At 39.4% G+C, this 26136-nt stretch overlaps 1 protein-coding gene across 2 annotated transcripts; it reads right to left on the bottom strand.

Annotated features, from left to right (window-relative positions):
* Nucleotides 1–528: 528 nt before the first annotated feature.
* ankrd6b (ankyrin repeat domain 6b) lies at nucleotides 529–25490 on the bottom strand. 2 transcript variants are annotated; one of them, XM_083535053.1, is made up of 16 exons: nucleotides 25373–25490; nucleotides 11729–11968; nucleotides 9910–10008; nucleotides 9136–9234; nucleotides 8776–8874; nucleotides 8057–8155; nucleotides 7733–7831; nucleotides 6792–6890; nucleotides 6031–6108; nucleotides 5346–5444; nucleotides 4645–4782; nucleotides 3743–3907; nucleotides 3363–3515; nucleotides 2955–3068; nucleotides 2321–2606; nucleotides 529–1906 (listed from the first exon to the last, which is right to left on the bottom strand). In XM_083535053.1, exons 2-16 carry the CDS (start codon nucleotides 11852–11854, stop codon nucleotides 1413–1415), a joined length of 2247 nt encoding a protein of 748 aa, XP_083391179.1. In that variant the 5' UTR covers nucleotides 11855–11968; nucleotides 25373–25490; the 3' UTR covers nucleotides 529–1412. The 2 variants fall into 2 exon arrangements, with proteins under 2 accessions (XP_083391179.1, XP_083391178.1); XM_083535052.1 differs by lacking the exon at nucleotides 25373–25490 and adding an exon at nucleotides 19153–19337.
* Nucleotides 25491–26136: the final 646 nt, after the last annotated feature.

Here is a 26136-nt window from a genome sequence, read left to right as displayed (position 1 = left end):
AAACATTTGGCGAATCATGAAACGAAAAACACAACAAAGGACACCCAGAACTGTTGAGCAGCTCTACAGTGGTAAACATGGGCAATAATTTTTTTAAAAACCTTTTGCGGCCATCAAATAAAAAAAGACATTATACGTTAAATGGTGTATATTTTCAATTTTAAACATTTGATATGTTGTTTTATTGTGAATAGTATATGGATAAATCATTGCATTCTGTTTTCATTTACATTATACAAGGTGTCCAAACGTTTTCGGAATTGGGGTTGTTTTAAGCAGATGTTGGGTTTTTCTTTTGTGTTTTCTTCCTTCAGTCTTTTTTCAGTAGGTGAAATCCTGATCCATTGGGTCTCCATCGACTTGGCACACAAACGGGTGTCCACAAATATGTCTGTATTAGTGTACGTATCAGCAGCTTAAATGGGAATGCAGACAAAAAGAGACAGATATTGTGTGTAAAAAGAAAAAAAAAAAATTGATAAATATGTATAAAAAACAGTAGAAATCAGAATGTCCTCAGTGGCTCCGTGTGGAAAACAAGACATTCAAAGCCAGTTTATTGTTTGGAGTAAACGTATTTGTCTTCTCTGCCTGCATAGAAGAAACATTTCTGACAAAGTTATACAGGGTTAAACAGGAGAATTGATCATTTTAACTCCATACTGGCACCAAAAACTGGCAATGATGAACAGTATGAGACACAGGCAGCAGTGTGTAGTGTAAATCTATAAGAACACACATTTACTTTGAAAGAAATGATAAATTCTAAATAGCTTATACAACTTATTAGCTTCTAAACACGCAGGACAAACTTTTATACGTTCGATTGACAGCTAGTGTTTGCCTTTTTTTAGATGTAAACAGTACTTTTATCAACGTGAGGAAATCTAATTAAATACACCATATGGACAAAAGAATCGGGACAGATGTGCGATATTGAACATCTTTGCAATGAAAAGAATGGTGATTTCACCACAGGCCTTAAAAAAAATCTTAAGGAACATCTTCCCAGAAGAGTGGAGCTTATTATAAGAGCATGTGGATTTTGGATGTTTAAAATAATCTTAGTCAGGTATCCACAAACCTTTGTCCGTTTAGTGTACGTTATCAACATCCAAAATGCAAAACAACCAAGAGGCCATGGATTATTACAGTATGCTTCCACCACCATGCTTCACTGGGTGATGGTGATTGGTGCTATTTGTAGCCCAAAAACTTTTCATTCTGGTCAGACCAATGGACCTGAATTTAAGGTTTCATACCATTTACTTTGATCTTCAGTGCTTGGAACAGAATGTGTCAAAGTTCAGGAGGGTGGGTGTGTGAAAACCCTATTATGAAGAAAGGTGGTGGAGGCATCCACATCCCTCAAAATGCCTTCTTCACACAAATCAAGCTACTCCTTTTTTATGCTAGCTGTCCTCCTGTCTGCTGGTTCTGAGGAGCCTCAGTTCGTCTTCCAGGCAGCTGATCCTTTCTAGTAAAGTGGCGCGATCGGCCCGTGCTTGCTGCTCTGCCTGCCAGCTCACATCCTGGATCTTGCGCTCGTACCAGCGCTCCATCTGCGTTGACACCGCCTCGAAGAAGCACTGCGTCACCTCCAGAGCGCGCACGTCGTCCCGCTGCTCTCGGTTTTTGTTCCTCCCTTCAGAATGCTTTTTAGGGGGACTGCGTTTGCTTTGCTTGAGACCCCGGTCCTGTTTTTGACCACCGCTTCGGCGCTCTGTGGCTGGAGAGAGACTGCTGGATCGACCTGAGGCCTGGATCGACGCCTTTTGTAATTCCCTGTCTGGCCTGGGGGGGTCAGCAGAGAGCTGAGTGCGTTTTTTTGGTCGAACTACAAGAGGAGATGATGGGGCTGATTTGTCCACGGGGCAGGATGTCTCTTGGATGTTCTGTTTTCCGTCTTAGAAAAGAAGGCAGACAATTAAGCTTCTGCTTTAGATTCAGATGTACATGAAATATCAGTATCCATATGGTATTTATATGGTATTATAGCTTAAGCTTCAATATTTACAGCTTCCTTGTTGTGATACTAAAGCATAACAAAAATAGAATATACTATACCGGATCATAAAATGGTTAAATAAAGCATAGTCTATATTTGCAAGAGAAGCCGCAATGCTCGGTATGTCAAAACAATGACCTCTAGGAAGTGCGCATCCCGCATACGTATGAAGTATTTTAAGACACAAACCCCTACAAGATATTAAATATGGCGGCAAAAACACTATAGAAACTATAAAAATCTAGGTTAGGAAAGTCTTTCAATAGCAATAGAAGATCCAAGACAGTTATTAAAAGGAAACCCGAAACCTGCCTGAAGAGCTGTCCATCTGAACCACTAAGTAGTGATTATCCACCACGTCCTTCTCCACATCTTCTCTCTCAACTTCTTGACCCTCCTCGGGTTCAGCTGGGCCGCCGGGTACCAGACAGTGGGCGCTTCTGGCAGACGGACCCCCAGCGTCAGCCCGCAACGTTACACACCCGTCTAACGACGAGGAGCGGCGCAGGGGGGCGCAGCGTGCATCTGCTGTCAGGCGTGCCTCCATGCTTTGGAGCTTAGACATGCACCAGTTCTTCAGTTCACTCACTATCGAGGCCTGTGTGGGTGAGAGAAATTTCAAACATCCCCAAATGATGTATCTCCAAAGTTTTCTTCAAAAAGAGCAATATGACCAAATACTTAAATGATTTCGCTCTGAAAACATTACAAACAGGGCGGAAACACAAGATCTATCTATCGTATATATTAAATTCATATATCATAAAGTAAATATGGGACAGAAGGAAAGCCAAGGAAATATTGCTTTTGGTAAAAGCAAACACTGAGGATCGTCTGCTCTGAAAAAAAGACCTGGAGCTGAAATCCTGGAGTGCAGAACTCTACCTCAGCCCTATTCACGGATCAGTACTGCTTAGTGCTCTGTCCTATGTAACGTGAACATTACCTGTCTCTTTTCTCCCTCCAGGCGCTCCTGTTTTGTCTTCTCGTCGATGCGGCGCAAACACTCCATCTTTTCAGCCGACACTCTCTCTAACGTCATCTTATCCAGAGCTCTGATCTGAGACCGGCGACAACCACAGGGAATTTCCTCAGTGTTAGACAGGTTTGCGTTCAGAACACAGTCGTCCCCCGTTTATCGCGGTAGCTACGTGCCAACCCAAAAATCCGTTCTTTTCATTCAAACGTATGAAACGCTGTACGGTATTTTAGGCATCCGTTTTTGTACTTCATTTTATAATTAAGAATATTTTTACCCCGTACATTTCAACATAAAACTCAAAAAACAGTTTGCTATAACTTTTGATTTTGGCGATTAAACCAAAACAGTGAGGTACCAAAATACCATCTGTACCTGGTGTTTGTTCTTGCGGTCCAGCTGTCCCAGCTTGTCGTTCATAAGCTCCTGAACCGTGTGGATCTCAGACTTCATCTCCTCTTTAGTGGCCTCCAACTGGTTCTCCAGCTTGTTGATGAGCGGCTCACACCTGCAGCCGTTCAGAGGAGCCTGGGGACCAACAGCAAGTCGGACTTTACATCAGATTTTAACGTAATGACTCCAGACAACACTTTACATTCAGCATGAGTGGATGCGTAGTTCAGAAAATCATATTGATGTAGGAGATTCCTTCCGTCTGGTTGGAAGAGAAAAACGACTGCATTTTTTGTCAATTTTGTTTAAAGTTGCTGAGTGAAAACTTTTATATTAAACACGTGATTTGCTTTTTTTTTTACCTGCATGACCTTGCCGTCTTTGTCCCTGTACAGTGTGTACAGCTGATACGCCTTGTAGTTGTGAGGAGGAGGAACAGCTCGGGGAGGGGACGTTCTCGTTTTACTCCTCGTTCTCTGCTCTTTACATTTGTTTGCTTTGCTAAGTAGAGGGTCTGATAGTGAAGGCTGTAATCTCACACACACACACACACACACACACTCTTGTACAATTACTACCCAAATGACAGATTTTGGCCACTAGTTTCATTTTCGATGATAAAATACTTTCCTACAAAAAAACACTTTACTTACAAAAAATGTTAAAAAAAAAATCGAAGACAACGAGATTGAAATCGTAATATTTTGAGTCGATATCTTTGATCGTCGTCGTCATTGTTTCTTGAGAAAACGAAATCCATTTCCTTATTGCTAAATTCTGGCTTAAAGTTTTGTGCATACGTTTACATTTTCTCGCAGTTCTGCCATTTTTATTTCGTACCGCTGCGACTTTTTTTCCTCAAAATATTTCGACTTTATTCTCGTAATTTCGACTTTATGTAGCGGCGAGACGTACGGCTAAAGAGCTTCGGTTCACGTTCAGAATCTCAGTGACGCAGGTGCCAGAAGGGTCAGAGGTCAGATGCCCAGACTATTGTAGTTTAAGCTAACAGAAATGCTGTGAGAATTCAATTTACAAACAAAGCTTTTTAGAAATGAACACCAAAAAAAAAACAAGGGTGCAATTTCACCATTTATAGCAATTTGGCAGCTACAATTATCTTTTATACAGCTGAGGGTTAAGGGCCTTTCTCAAGGGCCCAATAGCGCTTGGATTTGAACTTACCACCTTCAAATTGGAAATCTAACCAATACCACATCCCCTGTATAATACTAATGTAATAATAAAACAAAGTAATGTGTACCTGTTCTTTGACTCGGCTGCGACTACGCTCACAGCTTTTCCTTTGCCGAGCGCCACGGGGCGACCCGTTCCTACAGTCCCTGTGTTTCTGCGCAGAGAGCTCGCTGCTGGGAGTTTCTTCCGCCGCAGACACGCTTCCCTGGAAAGTCATTGCTCGTTAAGCGATTATACAAACCTTGAACTGTCCTTGCGATTATATGTTATATGGCCAAAAGTATTGGCGTTTCCACCCATATGTGCTTCTTCCTCAAATTGTTACCACATTGTTGTAGGCACACATTTGTATTGGACGTCTTTGGACCCCAAACTTGTTCCAGCATGACAATGCCCCTGTGCACAAAGGCCTGCTACAGCACTCAAAACCGGTTCAACACCTTTGGGATTGGAAACGAGACCCCGGGGCTTCTTATCTCACGAACGTCAATTAGTACCTGACTTTATTATCTAGTGGAACATCTTCCCAGAAGAATGATATTATGGAGGGTATTAAAAAGTAAATAAAAAAAAAGTCAGGTGTCCACAAAGTTTTGCACGTATATGTGTATGATCTATACCCCAAATTTACTAATGAATCCATAATAATTATAGAACAGAACGTCTGTAATTAAAGGTGACACAAGGGCAATTAGGGAAGTCATGTGACGTGAGATTGTGGAAAATGTAACCCTGACAGTGTACGTACACACGGCCTCTTCTTCATACCTTATTCCGCAGCATCTCTTCACGTGGAACCGACTGGGCTCGTCCTTCAGCTTTCAACTTGTCCCTCCTTTTTCGTACGCTTCTGCCCCGGGTGAAGCTCTGAATGTAAACACACACACACACACACATGAGTAATACCAACAAAAAGTGTGCCCCTAGGTGTAAAAAGAGTGTGTGAAAGTGTCATTGAATTTCCAGCATGAGTAATCTTTTACGAGGGTCGTGCTCGATTACGCGGTGATGTCACGTCGAGTCTGAGCTTTCCGAAAAGAATGCGTTCGAGGACGACGTGAGATGAGACGCTAATTGCTGCCACTTTGACTGGATGTGACCGCAGCGACCAGACCGATTCTTACAATTTTCAGTAGACAGATTTTAATTTGTGTGTGTGTGTGAGTGTGTTTTTTGGCACACGCTGCCTTCCATCTCTGTCTGTACTTGTATGAACTTTCAGTTTCCTGTCTGCACTGTGATCTTTGGCCTGTTGTGATGAACAGGTTCGCCTGATAAGAGCAGGAACTGATGCGTCTGCAAAAGTATTGCAAATATTATTTAAATAAGAAATTAATGATCCTGGCAGATGGATGGCCAGGAAAAATATCTGGCGGAAATAAAGCTGATTGTGCGAGTGTGTGTGTTTTTGTGTGTGTGTGTGTGTGTGTGTATGTGTGTGTGGTTTGGTCACCTGTGGTGCTTTAGTGAGCAGTAGTGCTACTTCAGGGTTGTTGCTCTCTCTGGCCTGGTCCAGTGGAGTGTGTCCTGACTGTATTACATAATAACACACACACACACACACACACACAGATATACAGAGGAATGATTGATAAGCCTGTACTTGTCTCCCTTGGCTCTGCAGCAAGCAGGTGTTTTTTGGCTTCCTGCATATTTCCTGTATAATTCCTGCTAAATTATTTCATGCCGTGCGCCGCATCGAGTTATTTATCAAATAAAGTTCGAAAAGGGAATCGAAATCACACACCAGGACCAAAACGGATGATCAGACCTTCACCTGAGCATCAACGAGTCCTTTTTCATGAGCACATTTACACCATTTGGCGGATCCCTTATCCAGAGCGACTCGTACAAATGAGCAGCTATAAGGGCCTTTGCTCAGGGGCCCAGGAGTGGCAACTTGGTGTGGCTGGGATTTGTACTCACGACCTTCGGATCCAAAGTTCAATGCCTTAACTACAAAGCTACTGCCCATGTATGTAAACACAGCACAAGTGGTGCTATTTAAACCAGTTAGGGTACATAAATGTTCAATAATAATAATACAAATAATAAATAAATAAATAAATACAAATCTGATTTATTTATGGGTGCCTTACATGACACTTAAAGACACTTTAGATACTATAAAAACGCAAAACGATGGACAATTTAAAATAACGAAACACCATACAAGGAATAAGACGTGTGTGTGTGTGTTGGAAGAGAACTCACGTTGTTCTGGACGTTGGTATCGGCTCCGGCTTCGAGCAGCGCACGTGCCGTCTTCTTGTGATTTAGCATGGCCGCCACGTGCAGAGCCGTATCTCCTGCCTTCTCCACCAGAAAAAAAACACACATTTCGTTTTTATAAAAGGAGTCCGCATTCTGTAACGACCAGAAGTAATGCTGCTTATATGTTTTGTGTTTTACACAAGATTCATGCACTTCATGGGCTCTGGGTAGTTCAGGGAAAGTCAGGACACATCACACCACCCTGTCACCTTGTCACACTTAATATACTCACCTTGTCAGAATCTGGGGGGAATCAGAATATTTGTATTTTATTTTTGGCCACCAGATGTCGCCAAAGTGTTCCCAAGTCCCTCGTTAGCTTCTATTGGTTCCACCTGAGTCTTGTTAGCTCTTATATTAAAATTTTTGGCTGCGTGTTTGTCGATGACGTGTGATCCGTTTCATAATCCGACATTTAAAAACAACGCTTTCCTTTTAAAAAAATTAATAAATAAATAAATCGTTTTACAAAAATTTTCTCCTCTGCGCTGAAACGAGTGAAAATTTTTACAGCCCTGTACTGAGCAAAAACGCAAGATGCTTCGATCCTCATAATTTCCACCTGCTGTTTATTTCATTTTTGGCTCTTTGAAACATTGAAACGGCATCAAGGAAAATCACTGTCGCGTGTCGCCGTTGTCAAATTAATCTCCCTTTGGAGAGTTTTCATTGAGTGAAAACAGCGCCTCATTGTGGACGGAAGACCAAAACGAAGAGAGAAAAATATTTCATTTTCGAATGAAATATTTCCCAGATTATCCCGGACATCTATAAAATGTTAAAAGTGTACCTATTGAGTTCTTATCTCCTTTTTCATTTTAGCCACAGCCTTCGAAAAGCTTTCCCTGTCACTTTTTCTTAAGATCAAGTAAAAAACATACCTGATTCCTCTCAGAAACCGAACAGAAAGCGCCCAGAAGAATGCGCATAACACCCACATGGTTGTAGCGGGCGGAGACATGCAGGCACGTGTCGCCTACCTGAGGAAAACAAACACCCGCCCACACACACACACACACACACACACACACACACACACACACACACACACACACACACAAGTTCCACTTTATACCTTTTACCCAGTACTGACTGGTGCATTATGTTTCATTTGACACCAAATTGAAATACGTTTGTTAGAGCATGTGTCTTTCTGTTTCTCAGGGCAGCGAAAAAGAGAAAGGTGTACAATGAGAGGCGCTCACATGGTTTTTGCTGTCGGGACGAGCTCCTCCTAGTAGTAGAACTTTAGTGCTCTGGGTATGAGTGTTCTGACATGCCAAGTGTAGTGCCGTGTTCCCTGCCTGGAAATCAGAAAGAGAGAGAGGTCTTCAAAATCTCTATACCATCAATATAAACAATATTACAACAGAAAACGTGTTCTTCATAATCTTCATTAGATCTCCAATATTTAGATCCATGATACACTATATAGACAAGCGTTTGTGGATTTTTGAAACGTCCACATCGAGTCTCCATTTGCAGTTAAAATAACCTCCACTCTTCTGGGAAGATATTCCACTAGATTTTCTGGAGATTTGCCCTCATTTAAAGACAGATGTTAGTAAAGTAATGTACAGGAAATTACAGTAGACACAACTTGTCCTTATATCAGTCTTATGTGGTTCCTCCTTATATAAGCTGAAGTTCAGCATCACAATGCCCCTATGAAAAGCCAGCTCCATGAAGATATGCTTTTCCCAGAACATCACCCCCAGGTCTCCTTGCCTTTCCTAAGACGCTTGTAGACGCATAAAATCTCAGAAATCTCCACAAATTCTAGTGGAACCTCTTCCCAGAAGAGTGGAGCTTATTACAAGAGAAAATGGGGACTAAATGTGGGATAAGATGCTCAAATCTTAAGCTCAGGAGTCTATTTAGTCGTATGTTTATATATTGTTCTTTCGGATGAAAATAAAAGTACCTTGTTTTTCGCATGAATGTTGGCCCCGGCTTTAACCAGCAGTTTGACAGACTGACTAAAGCCGTGCCACGCAACCTCGTGCAGTGCCGTGTTTCCGTCCTGTTCGGGGAAAAAAAACGGTGTGATGTGTCTCAGGTCCGAAAAAAAAAGGTATACATCGCATTCAAGTCTAGGTTTCTAGATGTGTAGTGGATGTGTAGAGTTTTCTTTCAAATGAATCGAGCGTGAGTGTGTGTGTGTGTAATTGTCGTCCATGGTCGTGCTATTAGAAGGTAACCAGATGCCTGCATGGAATGCTGAATTTACTTTACAGCTTTTCTATGCGATTGAAAAGTGAAAAGTATGTGCAGTGTTGTTCACCTTGTCTTGCCTATCCAGTGCACACCCTTCCTGAATGAGCGCGGTGATGACATCACTGTTTCCCACCACAGCTGCTCTGTGTAACGCTGTCTGATCACCCTGGTCAACAGTGAAATTGATCAAATACATAATGTTAAAAACAATAGGCAAAACAAGCGCAGTGTGGGATATGGCGGGGAAAAAGATTTCTACCGAGCTCAGGATACTCCCTTCATCCAGCCCGGAGTGTGAGCGACTGAACGAATGCCAGGGCGTGTTTTCAAAGCTCCACGGCAATACGAAACTCGTGGCCAGAATGAAAACGATACGCTTGAGCCAGAGCTTCAGTTCTTTAAACACTCTGCCCGGTAGTTCGGGGTTCAAGCTTTCTGACAGTAGCTAAGAATCAAGGGCAATCGTTTTGCACGATCCAATAATTGCCCGCGCGTTAATTCGGCACGTAGCTCTTAGAATCGAGCTTTCACCAAAATAACACGTACAAATCAGTGAAGAGGATCGCAAGTAGCCCCATTTGCTAAGGACCATGCAAAGCAACAAATGCAAAACCAGCTCTTTGAATATAGCAAAAACAAGCAGTACTCAAGCCAGACACTAGGGGCGCAATCTAGTTTTATGAATCATAGACAATTATTATTTTTAATTATAATTAAAGTAAAATGCATTAACCAAAAGTTTTACCTCATCGGCCTGTTTTATGTTCTATCTATGTGGTACGAGTGATATAAAAGGTAGCCAGAAGCTAATCTGTCACACGAAAAAGGTTTTTGTACTCACATCATCCTGAATGTCCAGATCGCAGCCAGCTCTCAACAGGATCTTCACCACCTCGATGTGGTTTTTATAGGCGGCCAAATGTAGTGGAGTCCGGCCATACTGCACAAACACACCAAATCAGTTAAGACAAAAACGCCAGTTTATCAAACGTGTTTAAAATCTTCTTACTAGATTTCCAGACAAAATAGTGGCTTTACGCCAATTTGGAAGGTTCGACTAGCAGATAAGGAGCAATTAGCAATGAATTGTGGAGGAAACGTTGTAAAATAATGAGAACAATCATGCAGAAATTTAATACAGTTAATAAAATCCTCACAAAATTCCCAAAATCACTAATCTACACAAAATCAAGAAGAGTGGAGGGCCTTAGAACAGCAAAACGGAGACTAGATGTGGACTGGGATGTTCAAAAAGCAACAATCATACTGGCAATCTTACTTTTGTCCATATAATGTACAATTCTGAGGAAAAATCTCTTCTTTATACTCGTTACACGAAACGTTTTTGTCATAAAATGACCCCCCCACCATGTGCTGCTATATACAGAACAGACAGCTAGCTACAAGCATGTAGCTGATTAGCATTGTTGTTAGCGTTATTATTCTATTCAAAAGAGTTATAATAAATAAAACTATAGTAAGTTACACTCAGTGTTAGTTTCTTGGTTGAAAGGTAAACTTATTTACTAATCAGTAGCTAAAAATCAGTCAATGATTTGAACATAAATTAATTTTATCTTTTTGTACAGCTTCAATCTGATGATAGTAGGAAATATACAGATTCTGAGTTTTTACTACAATAGAAAATCTGTTTTATTTTTCATGTTAGCGATCATACTGTGTGGGGTTTCGAGGTGTGGCGAGAGCAGTTCGGTCTCCCGGGTTTTAGTTTTCCTTGACCTGGCTTTGGAGGGCTGCCATTTTCACCTGTCGTATTTCAGCTGTAGGCCCCTGGCGGGTTCCAAGGACAAAGACACCGTAGCTACGGCGACGTGACCTGGCGTGACCCTAACACTGGGACACTGAACATTATCTCAGTCAGTCCTGTATTCGCCCTGCAGCCACACACTCATACACACCTTTAACTGAGTCTTAGCTGTTCCTCTCATCTTTTCACATATCTTTTGAGTCATTTTAAAAGACAATTCCCAAAAATCTTTTAATGAATCTCATTTGTTTGATAAATAACTAACTTGCTGAGAGAAACAAGGAAAAAAGGCAAGTGTGCATTTTGTCTACCAGATTCAATACGATGGAATATGATTCCCCGCCCGATTATGACCCTCGCTTGGAGGTATATATGAGGTATACAATATGTTTAGGTGGAATGCCTGGTGCTGAATAGAAAAACTGCTTTCCTTTATGCCTCGTTCTTCATATCACATTGAGACGAAAGCTGTTTAAGGTTATGGCTCTGATCCGGGTTCTGCTTCCTGCCTTTAGTCAGTTGTGAAAGCTTCGACCCAATTTTTGTTTCCTTCTCATCTAACAGTGGTTTTAGTGTATTCACACTCACAAATTCCACCTCCCTTTTCCTCGCAGGAGACGACATATATCCAAGACCCAGAGAAAAGCCCAGAATTTTTCATTCCTCTAATGATCTCATGGTCTTCTCAACTTCTGATAACAACTTGTAATATTTATTCCATGAGCACAATAGGCTTCTGGATTCTTCAGCCAGAATTTAGTTGTAGCAACATCCAACAGGTTTATCCATGCTCTAGCAGACCCTATTATACTCAACAATCTTTCAGAACACCAACCCCACTGAGCCCACTCCTTTTTGTGGAAGCATACCAGAGCAGGACTATTTGACTCACCTTGGTGACGGCAACCTTGGCGCCCTTGTTGATCAGCTGCACCACATTTTCGGCTTGGCCCTTGTGCGACGCTACCAGGAGACGCTCGGAGAGTGCACGCACCGATGCCGCATCCTGCTGGCTCATGAAGCAGAGGTGAGCAATCCGTGTGCAATCTAGCTCATCTTCAAAAAGTTCAGACAGAGCAGAGAGGCGCTGCAGACGTTAGAGCAATGAAAGTGGCATGTCCTCGAACGGGGCCTACAGATGAACAGGAAGCACACGGGGCACAAATGTGTGAAAAGAAAAGGAAAACAGGAAGACACTCCAGATGTTCCTCTCCAAACCAAATATCTTTATGGTCCTGGCTTTGTGTACAGGTGCATTGTCATGCTAGAACAGGTTTGGGTTTCCTTGTTCAAATGAATTAAAAATGTAATACTAGCACAATTGTGTGCCTCCTTTGTTGTGGTAACAGTTTGTAAAAGGACCACATATGGTTGAAAATGTCCCAATACTTTTGTCCATATAGTCCATATCTTAATCATGCAATTACACCGCATACACATGACCTGTTGAAACACACAATAGCTGGAGACAGCAGCTTGAAGGCACACTATACTACAATCAGGGTAAAAGAGATTTATTATGACTGGAGCTGTTTCTACACAGCACCCACCTCCATTCATCTCTCAACACTGTCACACAAATATAGGAAAAGTCAATGGAAAATGGAGGGAAAAAACTTCACATTCAGGGGCAAACTGAAGATGAAGCAACATCAAGCTTTTTTTAATCAAGTTTTATCTACAAAAATCTAGTGACAGCTTTTAATGGGTTTCTCATAGGGGTGTTATGGAACACAAACTTCACGATTTTATAAGTTTTTTGAGTCACGGTTCGGTCCAATTTCGGTCCGGTAAAAAAACAAAAAAAAAAAACAACATAAAAAAACAGTTTACATTTGTACAATTGTATTTATAAAGTGCCTACTTGGTTAAATAATGTTAAATAATATTTTATAATATTTAATAAAAAATAAAATAGAATAAATTAAATGAATGCAATACACTTTTTATTTTATTGATTCAATTTAGTAACCAATTAAATTGCCTTAAATTAAATTGAACTAAAAATAAATATATTGGAAAATTTTCACTAAATAGTTTACAATTGTTAGACCCCATTATTATGTAAGTGTGTGTGTGTGTGTGTGTGTGTGTGTGTGTGTGTGTGTGTGTGTGTTTTACATTTAATATTAAATGTTCTAAAGACTTAACAGTTCTAATTATTTCAGCAAACTTTAACAATGTCTTCATTCCTTCCATCCTTCATTCATTCACTCCCTCGATATGTGGAATTGTTTCTCCTTTTAAGAGAAATTCTTGAAGCTCGAGAAATTCTTGATTATAGAAAATGAAATATTAAATGTAAAACACAAAAACACGCACACACTCTTACATAAACATCTGTAACTACCCCTATGTCTTCTTTCATGTGGAATTCTGCCCAAAAACCCACCTCCTAAACCCCTGGTGCACTTAATCCCATAATTTGCTGTTTGCAGAGTCTCAGGCAGCATGGAAAGAGTTGTAATTACAGCATATACTTTAGGCCTTAATATGCTGCCATTAACATTAACATTGCAAAGCCTTCACTCGTAAGGTATTAAAGCTTCCCATGCCAAGAGGAGGCGCCAGTGCTACAAGTGTTCGCTCACCTATTGATCTGATTTCGTCGCTCTTTCCGTCAACATGTGGATGTAAATCATCTTTTACGAGGGACGTGTTTAGAGCTTTCGCATTCCTCCGTAATCTTTGCGCATAAGTGGACTGCTATTGCTTGCTCTGAGGAAACCTGAACGTGTATCTCGGATGTGAATTCTTGACATAATTTTAGCTACAAGCTGTCAAGAGTGAGAGAGAAACTTGAAACCAAACTGACCATTCCAAACATCATTCTGCCAGTTTTTAACATGGTTTCGCCTTTAAACTCCAGAGGCCACGTTGTTCAGATATGTATTTTTCATAGAGTTTAGCATTTTTGTTGTTTTCTATGCTAAACCATCTAGAAGTCGAACCGATTGGAGTGGATTTCACCAGTACTAGGTTCGCTTGTACTTAACGCTAACCAATTAATCAATCGAATTTTTTAATGGATACTGGATTCAAAATAAATAAATAAATAAAACACCATGTAAAATAGTACTAAAGTAGAGTATTATTACAAACACTGATACTGATACTGAATCATGAAATTTAATTACTAAATTAAAGAAATAGGAACATATTAATTAATAAACATAATTATATAATTAACAAATATCATTATAATATAGCGCACATTCTCACATGTAAAAACAAATAGCACATAGCATCAGTGATTTGCCTCTAGAGGCCGCTCTTGTAAAGACAACAAGTTGGAAGCCGGAAAAACTATCGGTACGGATTTTTGAAGATAGCCGATAGTTCTAGCAATCAACTATCATGCCGATTAATGGTTAATAAATTAATTGATTTTGCTTTAAATGTTATTGATAGTTGTTTCTATAGAAATTCTTTATTATTACACAGAACAATTGCTATATTTCGACTCAATAAGTCAGCAGGCTAATATTTGTGTGCTTTTGAGCTGCCTGGAGTTTATTTTTTTTGTGGACACTTGGATTGGTATGTGCTTTTTAAACGTCCCATTCCATATTTACTCTCCATTTGCTGTAATAATAACCTTCACTCTTCTGGTAAGAGGTGTCCACTAGATTTTGTGGAGATTTGTGCTCGTCAGGTACAGATGTAGCTGAGGTGAGGAGGCCTGGGGTGTTCTTTTAATTCATCCAAATGGTAATAAAACAGGAGATCTTCCTTTCCAGCCCATGGAAACCACATCTCTGGCTTGTGCAGAGGGGTATTGTCATGCTGGAAGAGGTTTGGGTCTCCTTCAACTGAATGGAAAATGTAATATTTCTGCATTCAAAGACGGCCTATACAATTGATCGCCTCTGGCTTTGAGGTATGAGTTTAGGGAAGAACCCCATATGGCTTTAAAAGTCAGGTTTCCCAATAGTTCTTTGTTTAATAGTGTTGGTTTGCTTGGGATTGGAGAAAAAAGGTCACATAAAATGTAACCACTTTGAAACTGAATCGCCTGTTCACACTTAGAATGGTTTTCTCAATTTGTTTATTACTTCACCCAAACGAATTCCTTGCAAACTGCATATTGCAGTTTCAGTCCTGTCACTGCTCAGTGCATGGCATGTCCAAGCACAGGCCGTTCTTGCATGCAGGATTTCACAATATATGTTTTTATCAAATGCTTTCACAGTGTGAAGACAAGACGAACCAATCAGGTGATCTGACACCCAATCCTGAAAGGAAATATCGCTCATGTGCGGTGGGCCGGAGTACGCGTGAGCTCACTTAATGGATCTGTAGTCTAAGACTGAAGTCATTCTGTATCTTCAAACAGGAACTAAAAAAGTATTTCTTCTTCAACATCAAGCACTTGAATTAGCACTTGGTGTAAAATTGAATGGGGGATACGTTAGTGTGTGATTAGTGTGTTTTTTCATGATTGTGGTACGGATTGAATTCGTAAGCCCTGATCTACTGAACAAGCACAAGGATACGAAACTGATAGTGATCACAAAGCACTTCTGTAAGTCCGTCTGAATAAGGGCTCGGCACAAAAATGCTGTGAGATCTGAGGTTTATTTTGGGCTTTTTTCACTTCCATCAAAGATATCAAATTCTCCAAGTACATCCTCCAAGTTCTCCAGCTTGAGATCTCCGATCCAGAGAATTACAAATACTTCATTACTGTACTTAAATAGATTTTTCTGGTATCAGTACTTTTCTTCGCTAGTCATTTTTCCGACAACTTTTTACTTTCCCTCATTAAATTTTCTACACAAATATCTGTAATTTCTACTTTCAAAACAGACTCTTTACTTTTCTATTTGGTGACATGATCAATATTTGTTCTTCTCATTGCGCCATTTTCAGCCCATCAACCTTCTTATCATTGCGTGGCTTTTTCAATCTACCACTGGTGTATCATTTCCTGGCTCTCACACACCACAGATGTGGGCTAGTTTAAGAAGCTCACAACAAGAATTATGGGGTTAACGTGGATGAGACAGAGGGAGTCAGTGGTGTAAACATGACTGAAAACAGAAACATTTCTGATCACCTGATTTCCTCTGCTTGTGTTCTATATGGTGGATCTTCAGTCTGGATACATTAATTGGGTAATGACATTTGAAATTCATTTGTATTAATATAATAATATGATGTGAGGTCCAGTTACCAGCATGACACTAAAACAGGTAGTAGCAATGGCAATTTTTTTTTTACTTAAGTACATGCCAGAGCCCAATTTATTTACTTTAACTTGAGTAAAAAAGTCAGAACTTCAAGGTGAAGGATGTGTGTTGGAGCTTTCATGCAATTGGATACAGTTGTTTGGATGTTCTCGCTCTTTAAAGTAGAACATGTCCAAACCTTAAGGACTTTCTGTGAAGCGCAGGAGAAAAGAGTTCGTACCTAATATCTGGAGATAGCTCAGTAGTAATCCAGACGATGTCTTTTAAAAGCTACTGAAAATATGAGGTGGTATCAAAAAGTAGTTTTATTTATGTATGTTTACACACTATCACCTTCACAATAGTTGTACAACAACAATGCAGCGCTCCCAGCATTCCTGCCACTTCTGGAATGTGTCCTGGAAGTCTTCTTTTCGAAGCGTGCCAAGCTTTCTGCGATTCCCACAGGATCTCCGAAATGGTTTCAAAACGGCGATCTTTGAGCCGGATCTTCATCTTCGGCAACAGGGTGAAGCCCGCAAGAACATTTTCAGCCCTTTCGGACCTCGGTGAAATCCCAAATTCAGCCTGTCCCAGAGCTTTCGGCCTCTCAGATTCCTGAACATCTCGATAAAACCTTAACTAGCTGAGACATTACAGATAAAACCTCATAAACAAAACCCGAGCCATCGGTTTACTTGTCTAGACCACCCCGGAATTTCAAAGAGAAATTCCCTTTTTTTAAAAAATCACTTCTGAGAAACTATTTCAATCAGACTTAAAAAAAAAAAAAAAAAAAAAAAAAGGCCATTGTTGTAAAAGACTGAAAAGACCCCCCTTCCTGAGCAGAAGAAAAATGAATAAGGCTTAAGAAAGAGACGTTTTCCCTCCCTCGTCGCCGCTGAACAGAACACAGCTTCGGACAATAGCGAACATGCTCTTGGGTGCAGCTAGGCAACCACGCTTTTTGTCTAAAAGTATTAAAAAAAACCTCCAGGCAGCTCAAAAGCACACAAATGTTGGTCTGCTGATTTGGTGAGTCAAAATATATAAAGTTCTGTGTAATACTGTAGAATGTCCATCGTAACAACTATCAATAACATATAAAGCAAAGTTTTCAGTGGCCATGTTTTTGAAAGATTCCAGTTTTAGAAACAATCAAAGCTGTTACTATATATATATGGACAAGTACTGGGACACCTGACTCTAAGCACTAGGAGGATTAGAAGACCAATTCCTGCTCCAGCATCACAAAGCCAGTTCCATTAATATATGCTAGAATGTATATATATGTTATAATATATAATATATGTTAGAATGGAAGATCTGCTGCTATAGATCTTCAAACCTCAACCATATTGTAGATCTTTGGGATGAGTTGGAACATCACCACAGACCTTCTCACCTCTCCTACATCAGTACCTGACTTTACTAATACTCTAGCTTTTGTGAAGCACATTGCTCCTCTAATCCAAAATATTTTGTGTTGTGCTCTGTCTCTGAAAAAACTCTCGCCCTCCGGCGAACCGGAGACACTGCAACTGCCACATCCGTCTCTGTAGCATGTATGTCGTGCTGGAAGTGCGGTGGGACTGTAAAGCACCTTCTGCTCCTGCATCCATTAGCACCCATCGTGAAACCATTAGATACCCATTGAACACCTGGTGCTCCTTGAACTTTAAACCTACTAATCAAGTCTCTGGAGAATACTGAAGAGCTTTGAACGCACAGACATGGGCAACGTATATCCAGACAAATATAGAGCATATGCATATGGACACACACACACACACACACACACACACACACACACACACACACACACACACACACACACACACAATGGCTTATTGCATAGATGTCGATTTGACTCGATTACAGAAACCTGAGCCTGACGGATATCAAAGCGCAAATAGCACAAATTAGCGCTGATCTGATTCACTGTCCGTGTGACATCACTTCTTGAGAGCAGAGGTTTCAAATTACGCCCCCAAACTACTCAAAACCGAACTGATAAAATACGACAATTTCCATTATCTTACAGAGCTTACTTTAGATATACACTATATAAACCAAAGTCTTCTTTCCCAATATGTTCCAATGAACTTGGAGACCCAAACCTGTTTCATGATTCACAAAGCCAGCTCTATGAAGATATGCTTCACATGAATTGGAGTGGAAGATCTCCTATAAAGCTCTAACCCTATTGAACACATGTGGGATGAACTGGAATGACACCAGAGACCTCCTCACCTCACCTACATCACTTTACTAACACCCTTGTGGGTGAATGAAATCTCACACATCTCCACAAAATGTAGAACATCTTCCCAGAAGAGTGGAGCTTGTTACAACAGTAAACAGGAAATAACTGTGGAATGGGATGACAAACTCTTATGGTCAGGTGACCACACATTGTTGTCCATATAGTGTATATGAATTAAAAACTATGGCTATTTCATTCAATATCATGCGGGATAATTGAGAAGAAAAATACATATTAGATATAAAATACATGTTTATTTCACTTTAAATATTCAATTTAAGGAATATATAAAGCTAATGAAATGTGTTATGTACAGCTCAAATATAATGTTATTTATTGCTATGTATTGTCCAATAAAATTATATTTCCGCATGAACTTGTCCACTTGGTATTATCTAAATTTGAACGCCACTGTATCTTTCATACGGTACAAATTCTAAAGTGTGAGGAAATACTTTCGATTTTGTTAAATCCTGTAGTTTCCTAAAGCTTGTTTTCTCTGTCCGAGGATAAAAAAATAAAAAATTTATTTTAAAAATTATAATAATTTCGAAGTCAAATACACTTTCACCTTGCTTCATGTCGTTTTTCTGTCTCTCAACCTGTGTCTCTCATAGGGGTCAAAATAATCTGCGAATAAAGCAATCGAACAATGCGTTTAACTGTAACGTCACAGATCCTTAAGGGGATTTTCAGCTCACCACCTGCTCTTAGAGTGTTAATTTGCCCTGACTAGCTGACTTCCCCTCATACACTCGTACTTTCCTGTGGCAGAAGAAAACTCATAGACAATAGTCTTTTCCTCACTCGTCCACTGAGTGTACACACCGCAAATTACATTACACAGAGGTCAGACTGACAGACACGGTACTTCCCTACCTGTAGAAAACTTTGTAGGGCCGATAAATCCAATTCTGGCTTGTTCACGGGTCCCCGAGATGCCTCTGAATGAGACGAGAATGAGAAACAGACTGTCTTGGTTGTGATCTGGTAATGAGAAGGGTGTGTAAGTGTGTGTATGTGTGTGTGTTAGCTGGCTCCTCTGGTCCGCTCCCTGCTACGCAGAATTAGCATATCTACAGGCTGACTGGCAGCTCCTTACAGCCAAATGAATTAATGAGCCGTCTGTCAACCACCCCCCTACCCCTCATGTCCCGATTTTCACATGGGTGCCCGGGTTACACACTTACACACAAACACATATATGTGTGTATATGCACAAACAATCTATACACACACACACACATCGTCCGCTACAGTTTGCTCAATAGCTAAGTATGTGGTGGGAATAAAAACAAACAACAAAAAATCATTAATCACAATGACGTGACCATGCTAAAATGTTCACAGATGTTCCATCTTTTAACAACTTGTCCCTCGGTTGTACATCAGCTGCCCTTAAAGGTGTCCTAATGCTCCAGGGCAGGGTGGAAAGAGTCTGTGGATCATCATTAAAGGCAGGGGAGGTCAGACAGAGGTTAGGGGCCTTAAGAAAGGCTCTCCTGAGAATGCACTGGTAGTCTGTATGAAAGGTTGTAAAATTCCCCCCAGTCCGGCACGTCGCCTGCGTCTTCGCGGAGGCGGCTGCACAATTTACTGCTAAATGTCTTGTTCGGCCTACTGATTTACAGAACTATGCTTGTAGATGCGTCTTTCGAAACTACCTGAGGAAGAAAACTTGACTGGAAAAAAATATTTACAGGTGTAAAAGAGGATTCAGATACAAGTGTACAGTCTCTATGTGAGATTATCAGATCATGCCTGATTAAGAGTGACACTAGGGCCTATTTTGTTCTGAAAAGTGAACATTTTCTTTAATGAATGACTATTTACAGTTACGAAAGGTTAGCCAGGAGTGCAGAAATGTCCAGAATATTCGAATGATTCAAGTGAATTGAGATTATGATTGTTGACTGTCTACATTACAATTAACTCTTTGGGTTATAGTGGATTAATAGTTCTCTTCCTAAAATGAGAAATCCTGTCCCTGGTCATATTGTTGACATCATACAAATAAATTGTACAAACCATCAGCCAAGGTAAAAAGTCATTTCTCTGGCTTCAGCATATTACTGATTATTTTATGAAAAGTTATTTGGTTTAAGCATGTGAGCTCTAGAGTTTGCAGGTAACTGGAAAGTAACAGAAATTAAATTTCTTCTAGAACCTTTTCAAGCAAACGTCTACATTATGCAATGCTGGAGCACTTTAACACTCATTTAGTTTTAGGAGTGTATTCATACAATAATCTACTAGATCTCAGTAGCAGCAGAAATAATTCAAATTATTTCAAAGCCAAGCTTCTTTACTACATATATCCTATCCAATATCTATAATTTGGCATAATAAATAAATCAATAAGGGAAAAAATGCCACACCTGCCCATTAAACTGTTAATCCAGTGTCTGATTACTTATGAGCTTGGAAACACGTGTCCTGTAAATATGTAGTAGGGCCTACGTAAAACAGGGGTGTAGTTCCTGAAAAGGTAATGCAGTATTATTTTGTTTAGCCCCTTAAACTCCAGCTAAAAGTCTACACATCGATCACTGATTCAGTTAAATCTATTGTTGTACGGAGGCTAAAACAAACAAAGAAAAATATTGTGCCACTGTCCAAATATTAATGAAACTAACTAGAGACGAACAAGTATTGTAAATAGTTGAAATGATATACGTACAGTATACAATTATATAATCTAATTTATAGTGGAATATAATCACAAAAAAAAATCTGATCCTTCCCAAACCAATCAAATTAAATTATATATTAAATCTCAACAGTCAATTTTTCTTATTTCGCTTCTGAAATATGTCGAACCAGAGCAGAAGTATTCACAGCATTCACAAAAGCAAAAATATCAATCGCCAATGCAAAAAAAAAATAAAATAAAATAAAAATTTTAACACATTTTAAGCAATAAAGTGTACAATTAAAAAAAAGAAAACAGATATATACAGTGCCTGTCAACAGAGAAAACAAAATAGAAACATGCATGTAACTATAAATAATTTTCCTTAAAAGCCTCAAAAGAAAGCAGTGATCGTCTTAGATAAAAAGTGAAGACAGAAAAGAAAACCGATCTTCAGCTTTCAATAAATGCACCAAAAATGCCATTCGGAACGTCCTTGCAATGCCGTGATTTGTGTTACACCCTACGACAAAAGCCATGCAAATCTTCACAGAAGGCTTTTCCATCTTTATAGACTTCATTGTGTAATCTTGTGGTTTGCTTTCGTGCTTCAGGGCAACTGATCTACACCAGAATGTAGTGTTCGAGAGGTTTAAGTTACATCCTGCTATGAGTCAGAAGTGTGATGTGCTGCGGTCAGGACAGATACTTTAGATAATATAAACACGGTTAGTCATACCTATTTATCGTTAGTGTACAATATCCATACCACAATTTTGTGGGTATGGTTTTGCTTTGCAGCTATTGTACATTACATTTTAAAAGCAACCTGAGGTTAATGTTGTTCAGTTTGGCCCTGTTTTAATTCGGGGGTTGTTGCATCAAAATTTGACAATTGGAAAACATGTGAGAACTTTGAGAAATCCTGTCATGTTGAAAGAAAAGTAAAAAAAAAAACCATACAATAAAAATCCTCATAAGTTTTGTAAGGGTTTTAAAATCCCTGGTGGCATATTTCTGTCTAGTGGATACCATTAAGCACCAGTAGAACATCCTTAGATCACATGCTGGTGTCTGCTGGACACTATTAAGGACCTATAGAACCTCTTTAAGCATCAAGCTTAAACACAAGCACACCACGGTTGTGCGGAAACCATTTGGTAATGGGTTTAACGGTTCACAGAGAGCGGTTTGTAATGGTATTTGTAGTGGAGACTTTTTGTGATGATCCTTTTGCTATTATCATTAGCTAACTAGCGTTTTGCAAACAAAATACACACTTTCATAGGAGGGTGGATTCGTTTCCTACTTTGTAGCTTAAAACTTAATCCAAACTTCTGAATTCCTACTTTTAAGTTACATCCAATACAGCATTATCATAATAATTTAATAATCCTGTCAGGAATCCTGTCAGTTTAGCTCAGGTTTTAATAATAATAGGGTTAGCAGTGAACATTTTAGCCATTTAACCACTAATATCCTGTCAGGTTAGCATCATGAATTGGCCGCATGTGTCTTTGTACCTCTACACACACACACACACACACACACACACACACACACACACACACACACACACACACACACACACACACTCCTCTGCCCTTCCTGTCAGGAGATGTCACTTGATCTCACATTAAAGCCTGGAGTTACATCCACTGTTTGCCTCTCTCTGGAACTGGCAGACTTCATGATGTGGACACACACACACACACACACACACACACACACACACACACACACACACACACACACACACACAATACACAAAGAAATAGAGAACCATGCATCTCTTTCTAGCTTTTCATACATTAGATCAAAATCACTCGTGTCTCACATCACATTAATTTCTATCACGTATGTTAGCCGATGTTAGCAAATGAGCGTTCCAGATTTCAATGAGGAAATCTGTGTTAAACAGAGAGGAAGTGATAAACAGCCTAGAGGCCTGTGGATTAAAGAGCAGGAAGTGCAGTTCTTTGTAATGTGGTAGCAAGGCTTTGTTTCATAAAGCATCGAAAAATACTTCACAACGTCCCCAACAACATACTGTAATGAATTCATCAATGACTTGTTGCCACATGTTGAATTATCGTTAACTTTTTTCAGAGTGTTCAGGTTGAACAATAAAAACCATTTGAGATATTTAAGATATCGATGGGATGTATATATATATTTGAGATATCTCAAACAGGAGATGTTTAAATATAGAGCAGTGATATGCATCTGTAAATACTTCAGAACCTGCAGGCTAGCTAATTTCACTGACCTAGCTAATGTTTTATTATCCAAAGTGCTCATTTTTTAGTGTTAATTCATCAGACTTTGATACAAGTTGTAAAGTAAAGCATTTCTTGCATAACTTATTCCGACTCCGTACTAGCATTTTAAATGCTAATTGTTGTGTATCATGTACATTTTAGATTTAGCTTAGCCGCTAAGTCCAGTTTGAGTCCTTGAAAACAAAGAAACGAAAACCGTAGAATAGGCAGAGGAGCAGTGCTGTTTTTTTTTTCTTTTAGTAAAATCTTGAATAGATTTAACTTGAATGTCAATGTCACACCAATATGTCTTAGATTCACCACGTTGTGTGTTCTGAGTTTATAAATATATAATTACCCTCATTAAATATATAATTACCCATATTAAATATATAATTACCCTCATTTGTTCAGTGTTGAACATTGGTGGAATATTCTGGATATCTACTCCAAATCTAGTGAATTTTCCAAGAAAAATTGTAGTAATTATACGAGCAAATGGGGACATTTTTCCTTTTCTTTATCTGTCCTTCAGCCATTCTTCTCCATTTCCTTCTCCTTCGCTTAACGTAATTGTGTGTTTTTTATTGCGATTTCGGTTGATGTTCATCCTACAGAGATCACTAACACTCGAAACCGAAACACTTCAGATTGTCATTGTCAGACACACACACACACACACACACACACACACACACACACACACACACACACACACGTGCGGCAGGTGTTATTTGCATTGTTTTGACTGTGGTCAAATGTCTCCTTGAACCGAAAAACCCCAAACATTTCTTACATAAAAGCCATCGCCCGCTAAACGCTGATCGCTCCATGTGAAGTGGGTTAGCGCTTTAAATCCATCACGGTCTTTTCTCCTAAATTAAAGACCTGCTCGTTACACACCCTAATTAGCTAAAGTGAGGTCTTCTGACAAGTGCAAAAGCAATAGACATAGAAAACCACTGTTCAGTCTCTTGTCTGTTAAACATGTCTGATACCATTCCATATCTCCTACATTGTGCACTATATAGAGAGTCTGTCATTTTGTGGTGGTGTCCGAATTCTGAGTGAACATCTACACGCCCTTCATTTATTCACTTCCCACAATGCACTCCGATTTTAAAAGTTCATTCGCCACTATCGCCATACTGTAATTCTCCCCAGGAAAAAAAAAGTTTTGCTTAAACCAAAATAAGAAAGAGTACGTTTTATGCCAAATCACTCACTCGTTTACGATCCCTTCTTCCCACAAATTGAACTGAATTACCCAGTGTTTTATTGCCTACTAATATTCCATAATAAATTTTTTAATACCTATGCAATTCTATTTTCAATTATTTTACTATACAACAATGCCTCTGAGTTTTTTATTGCTTACTTATATGCTATCCTAATTTTTTTTTATATTTTGTAATGAATATAAAATACTATTTTAGATTAATTTACTATCACGCAACGCCCCCAAAAGTGAAATTACTATTCTTCCATAATAATTTTTTAATATCTATGCAATACTAGTTTAATTTCATTTCCTATCAAGCTATGGTTTATTGCCTACTTATATTCTATCCAGTTTTCCTTTGATGCATACAAGAATTATGACCTCATTAAAGCATGCAAAGTGAAGAGTGACGTCATCTGGCGATTTCTAGAGCCCACTTGCGCATGAACTGGCTACTAAACAAAAACAAAATATTAAAACAAAAATGTTTTCCTACTATTTACAGTCGAACACACACACACACACACACACACACACACACACACACACACACACACACACACACACACACACACACACACTAAACCTATGAAAGCTACTGCGCACCTACGCAGTAACCTGTTAAAGCATTACGTGCGCGCGCGCGCGCCCACGTCCCAACTGGGGCGCGCGAACCATCTGTTAATACTTTATTACCTTCCATAACCGTTCATAATGATACTAAATCAAAAAGTCAGCAATGTTTTCAGCTGTAAAACTTACTTAAAAATGTCTGCGTGAACTTTACCGCAAATCTGCACACCGAATTAAAACAGGAATAGAAGCATAATCCGGATTTTTGCGCGCGCGCGCCTGCGCAAATTACAAAATGCGCAATACATTTAAACTTAAACTTGGACTCCTAAATCTCAAAGTTTCAGTAAAAATGACTCAAAGTGGAGATTATTCCTATCTTGGAGAGCAAAAGGTTCAAATGCATCCTACCGTTGAAAAAGGAATTTTTCAAAACTCAGGAGCTGCAAAATGGTGTGTTTGAATCCATGTAATCTCTGGAGAAAGGATCAGAAAAGCAGCTCTATTACGGACACTTAGGCTTTCTGGTGGTTTTTAGCCCCACAAAAGTTTTATGGAGTGTAAAGAAGTGTGAAAAGGATTTACTGCGCCATCAAGTGTCTGATTGGACTATTACAGGACGCCTAGGTGATGTTCCATCTATTATGTGGTTCTTCAAACTGTTACCACAAAGTAAAACAAATATTTTTTTGACTCTTTCATTATCTTATTTTCATCCTTTGTTTATGTTAATTTGCAGGATGGAATGGCCTTTTATTTGTTTTTGGCAAATTTGTCCGAGACTAGAAAACCTTTGTTACTGGTTGGACGTTGGGAATTACAACATTCTCAACTCCTTATCTGGACTCAAACAACACTTCTTCATGACATCTCAGGGAGTTTTTCCTTGCTGATTAGGGTTAAACGTATAGGAATAATGTTACTGGGGACAAAATGTAATATATGTCATTTAAAATGTATATTATGAATATTTTAATTTGAGTATATAAAGCTTCTTTATGTATGAATCGCTACCCCATCAGCCGTAAAGTGGGAGAATTCAGCCTGGATGGGTCCAACACCCACACACAGACGCATTCATTGAGGCAATTGAGCATATGAGGAACATGCAAAGTAACTGTAGCTCAGGATCGAACCCTGAAGCTTTGAGGTAGCACAGTTAAACACAGCAAGTG

This window comes from Silurus aristotelis (assembly GCF_946808225.1).
Source record: "Silurus aristotelis genome assembly, chromosome: 29".
In the NCBI taxonomy this organism is placed as follows: domain Eukaryota; kingdom Metazoa; phylum Chordata; class Actinopteri; order Siluriformes; family Siluridae; genus Silurus; species Silurus aristotelis.
This window is presented reverse-complemented; position numbering and strand designations above follow the sequence as displayed.

Coding starts and splice junctions, on each gene's coding strand:
- ankrd6b (XM_083535053.1), bottom strand. CDS start 11,854: ATGAGCCAGCAGGATGCGGCATCGGTGCGTGCACTCTCCGAGCGTCTC. Junction 8,875..9,135: donor CACTGGATAGGCAAGACAAG/GTGAACAACACT, acceptor TTCCCCGAACAG/GACGGAAACACGGCACTGCA. Junction 5,445..6,030: donor TGCTCACTAAAGCACCACAG/GTGACCAAACCA, acceptor GTTTACATTCAG/AGCTTCACCCGGGGCAGAAG.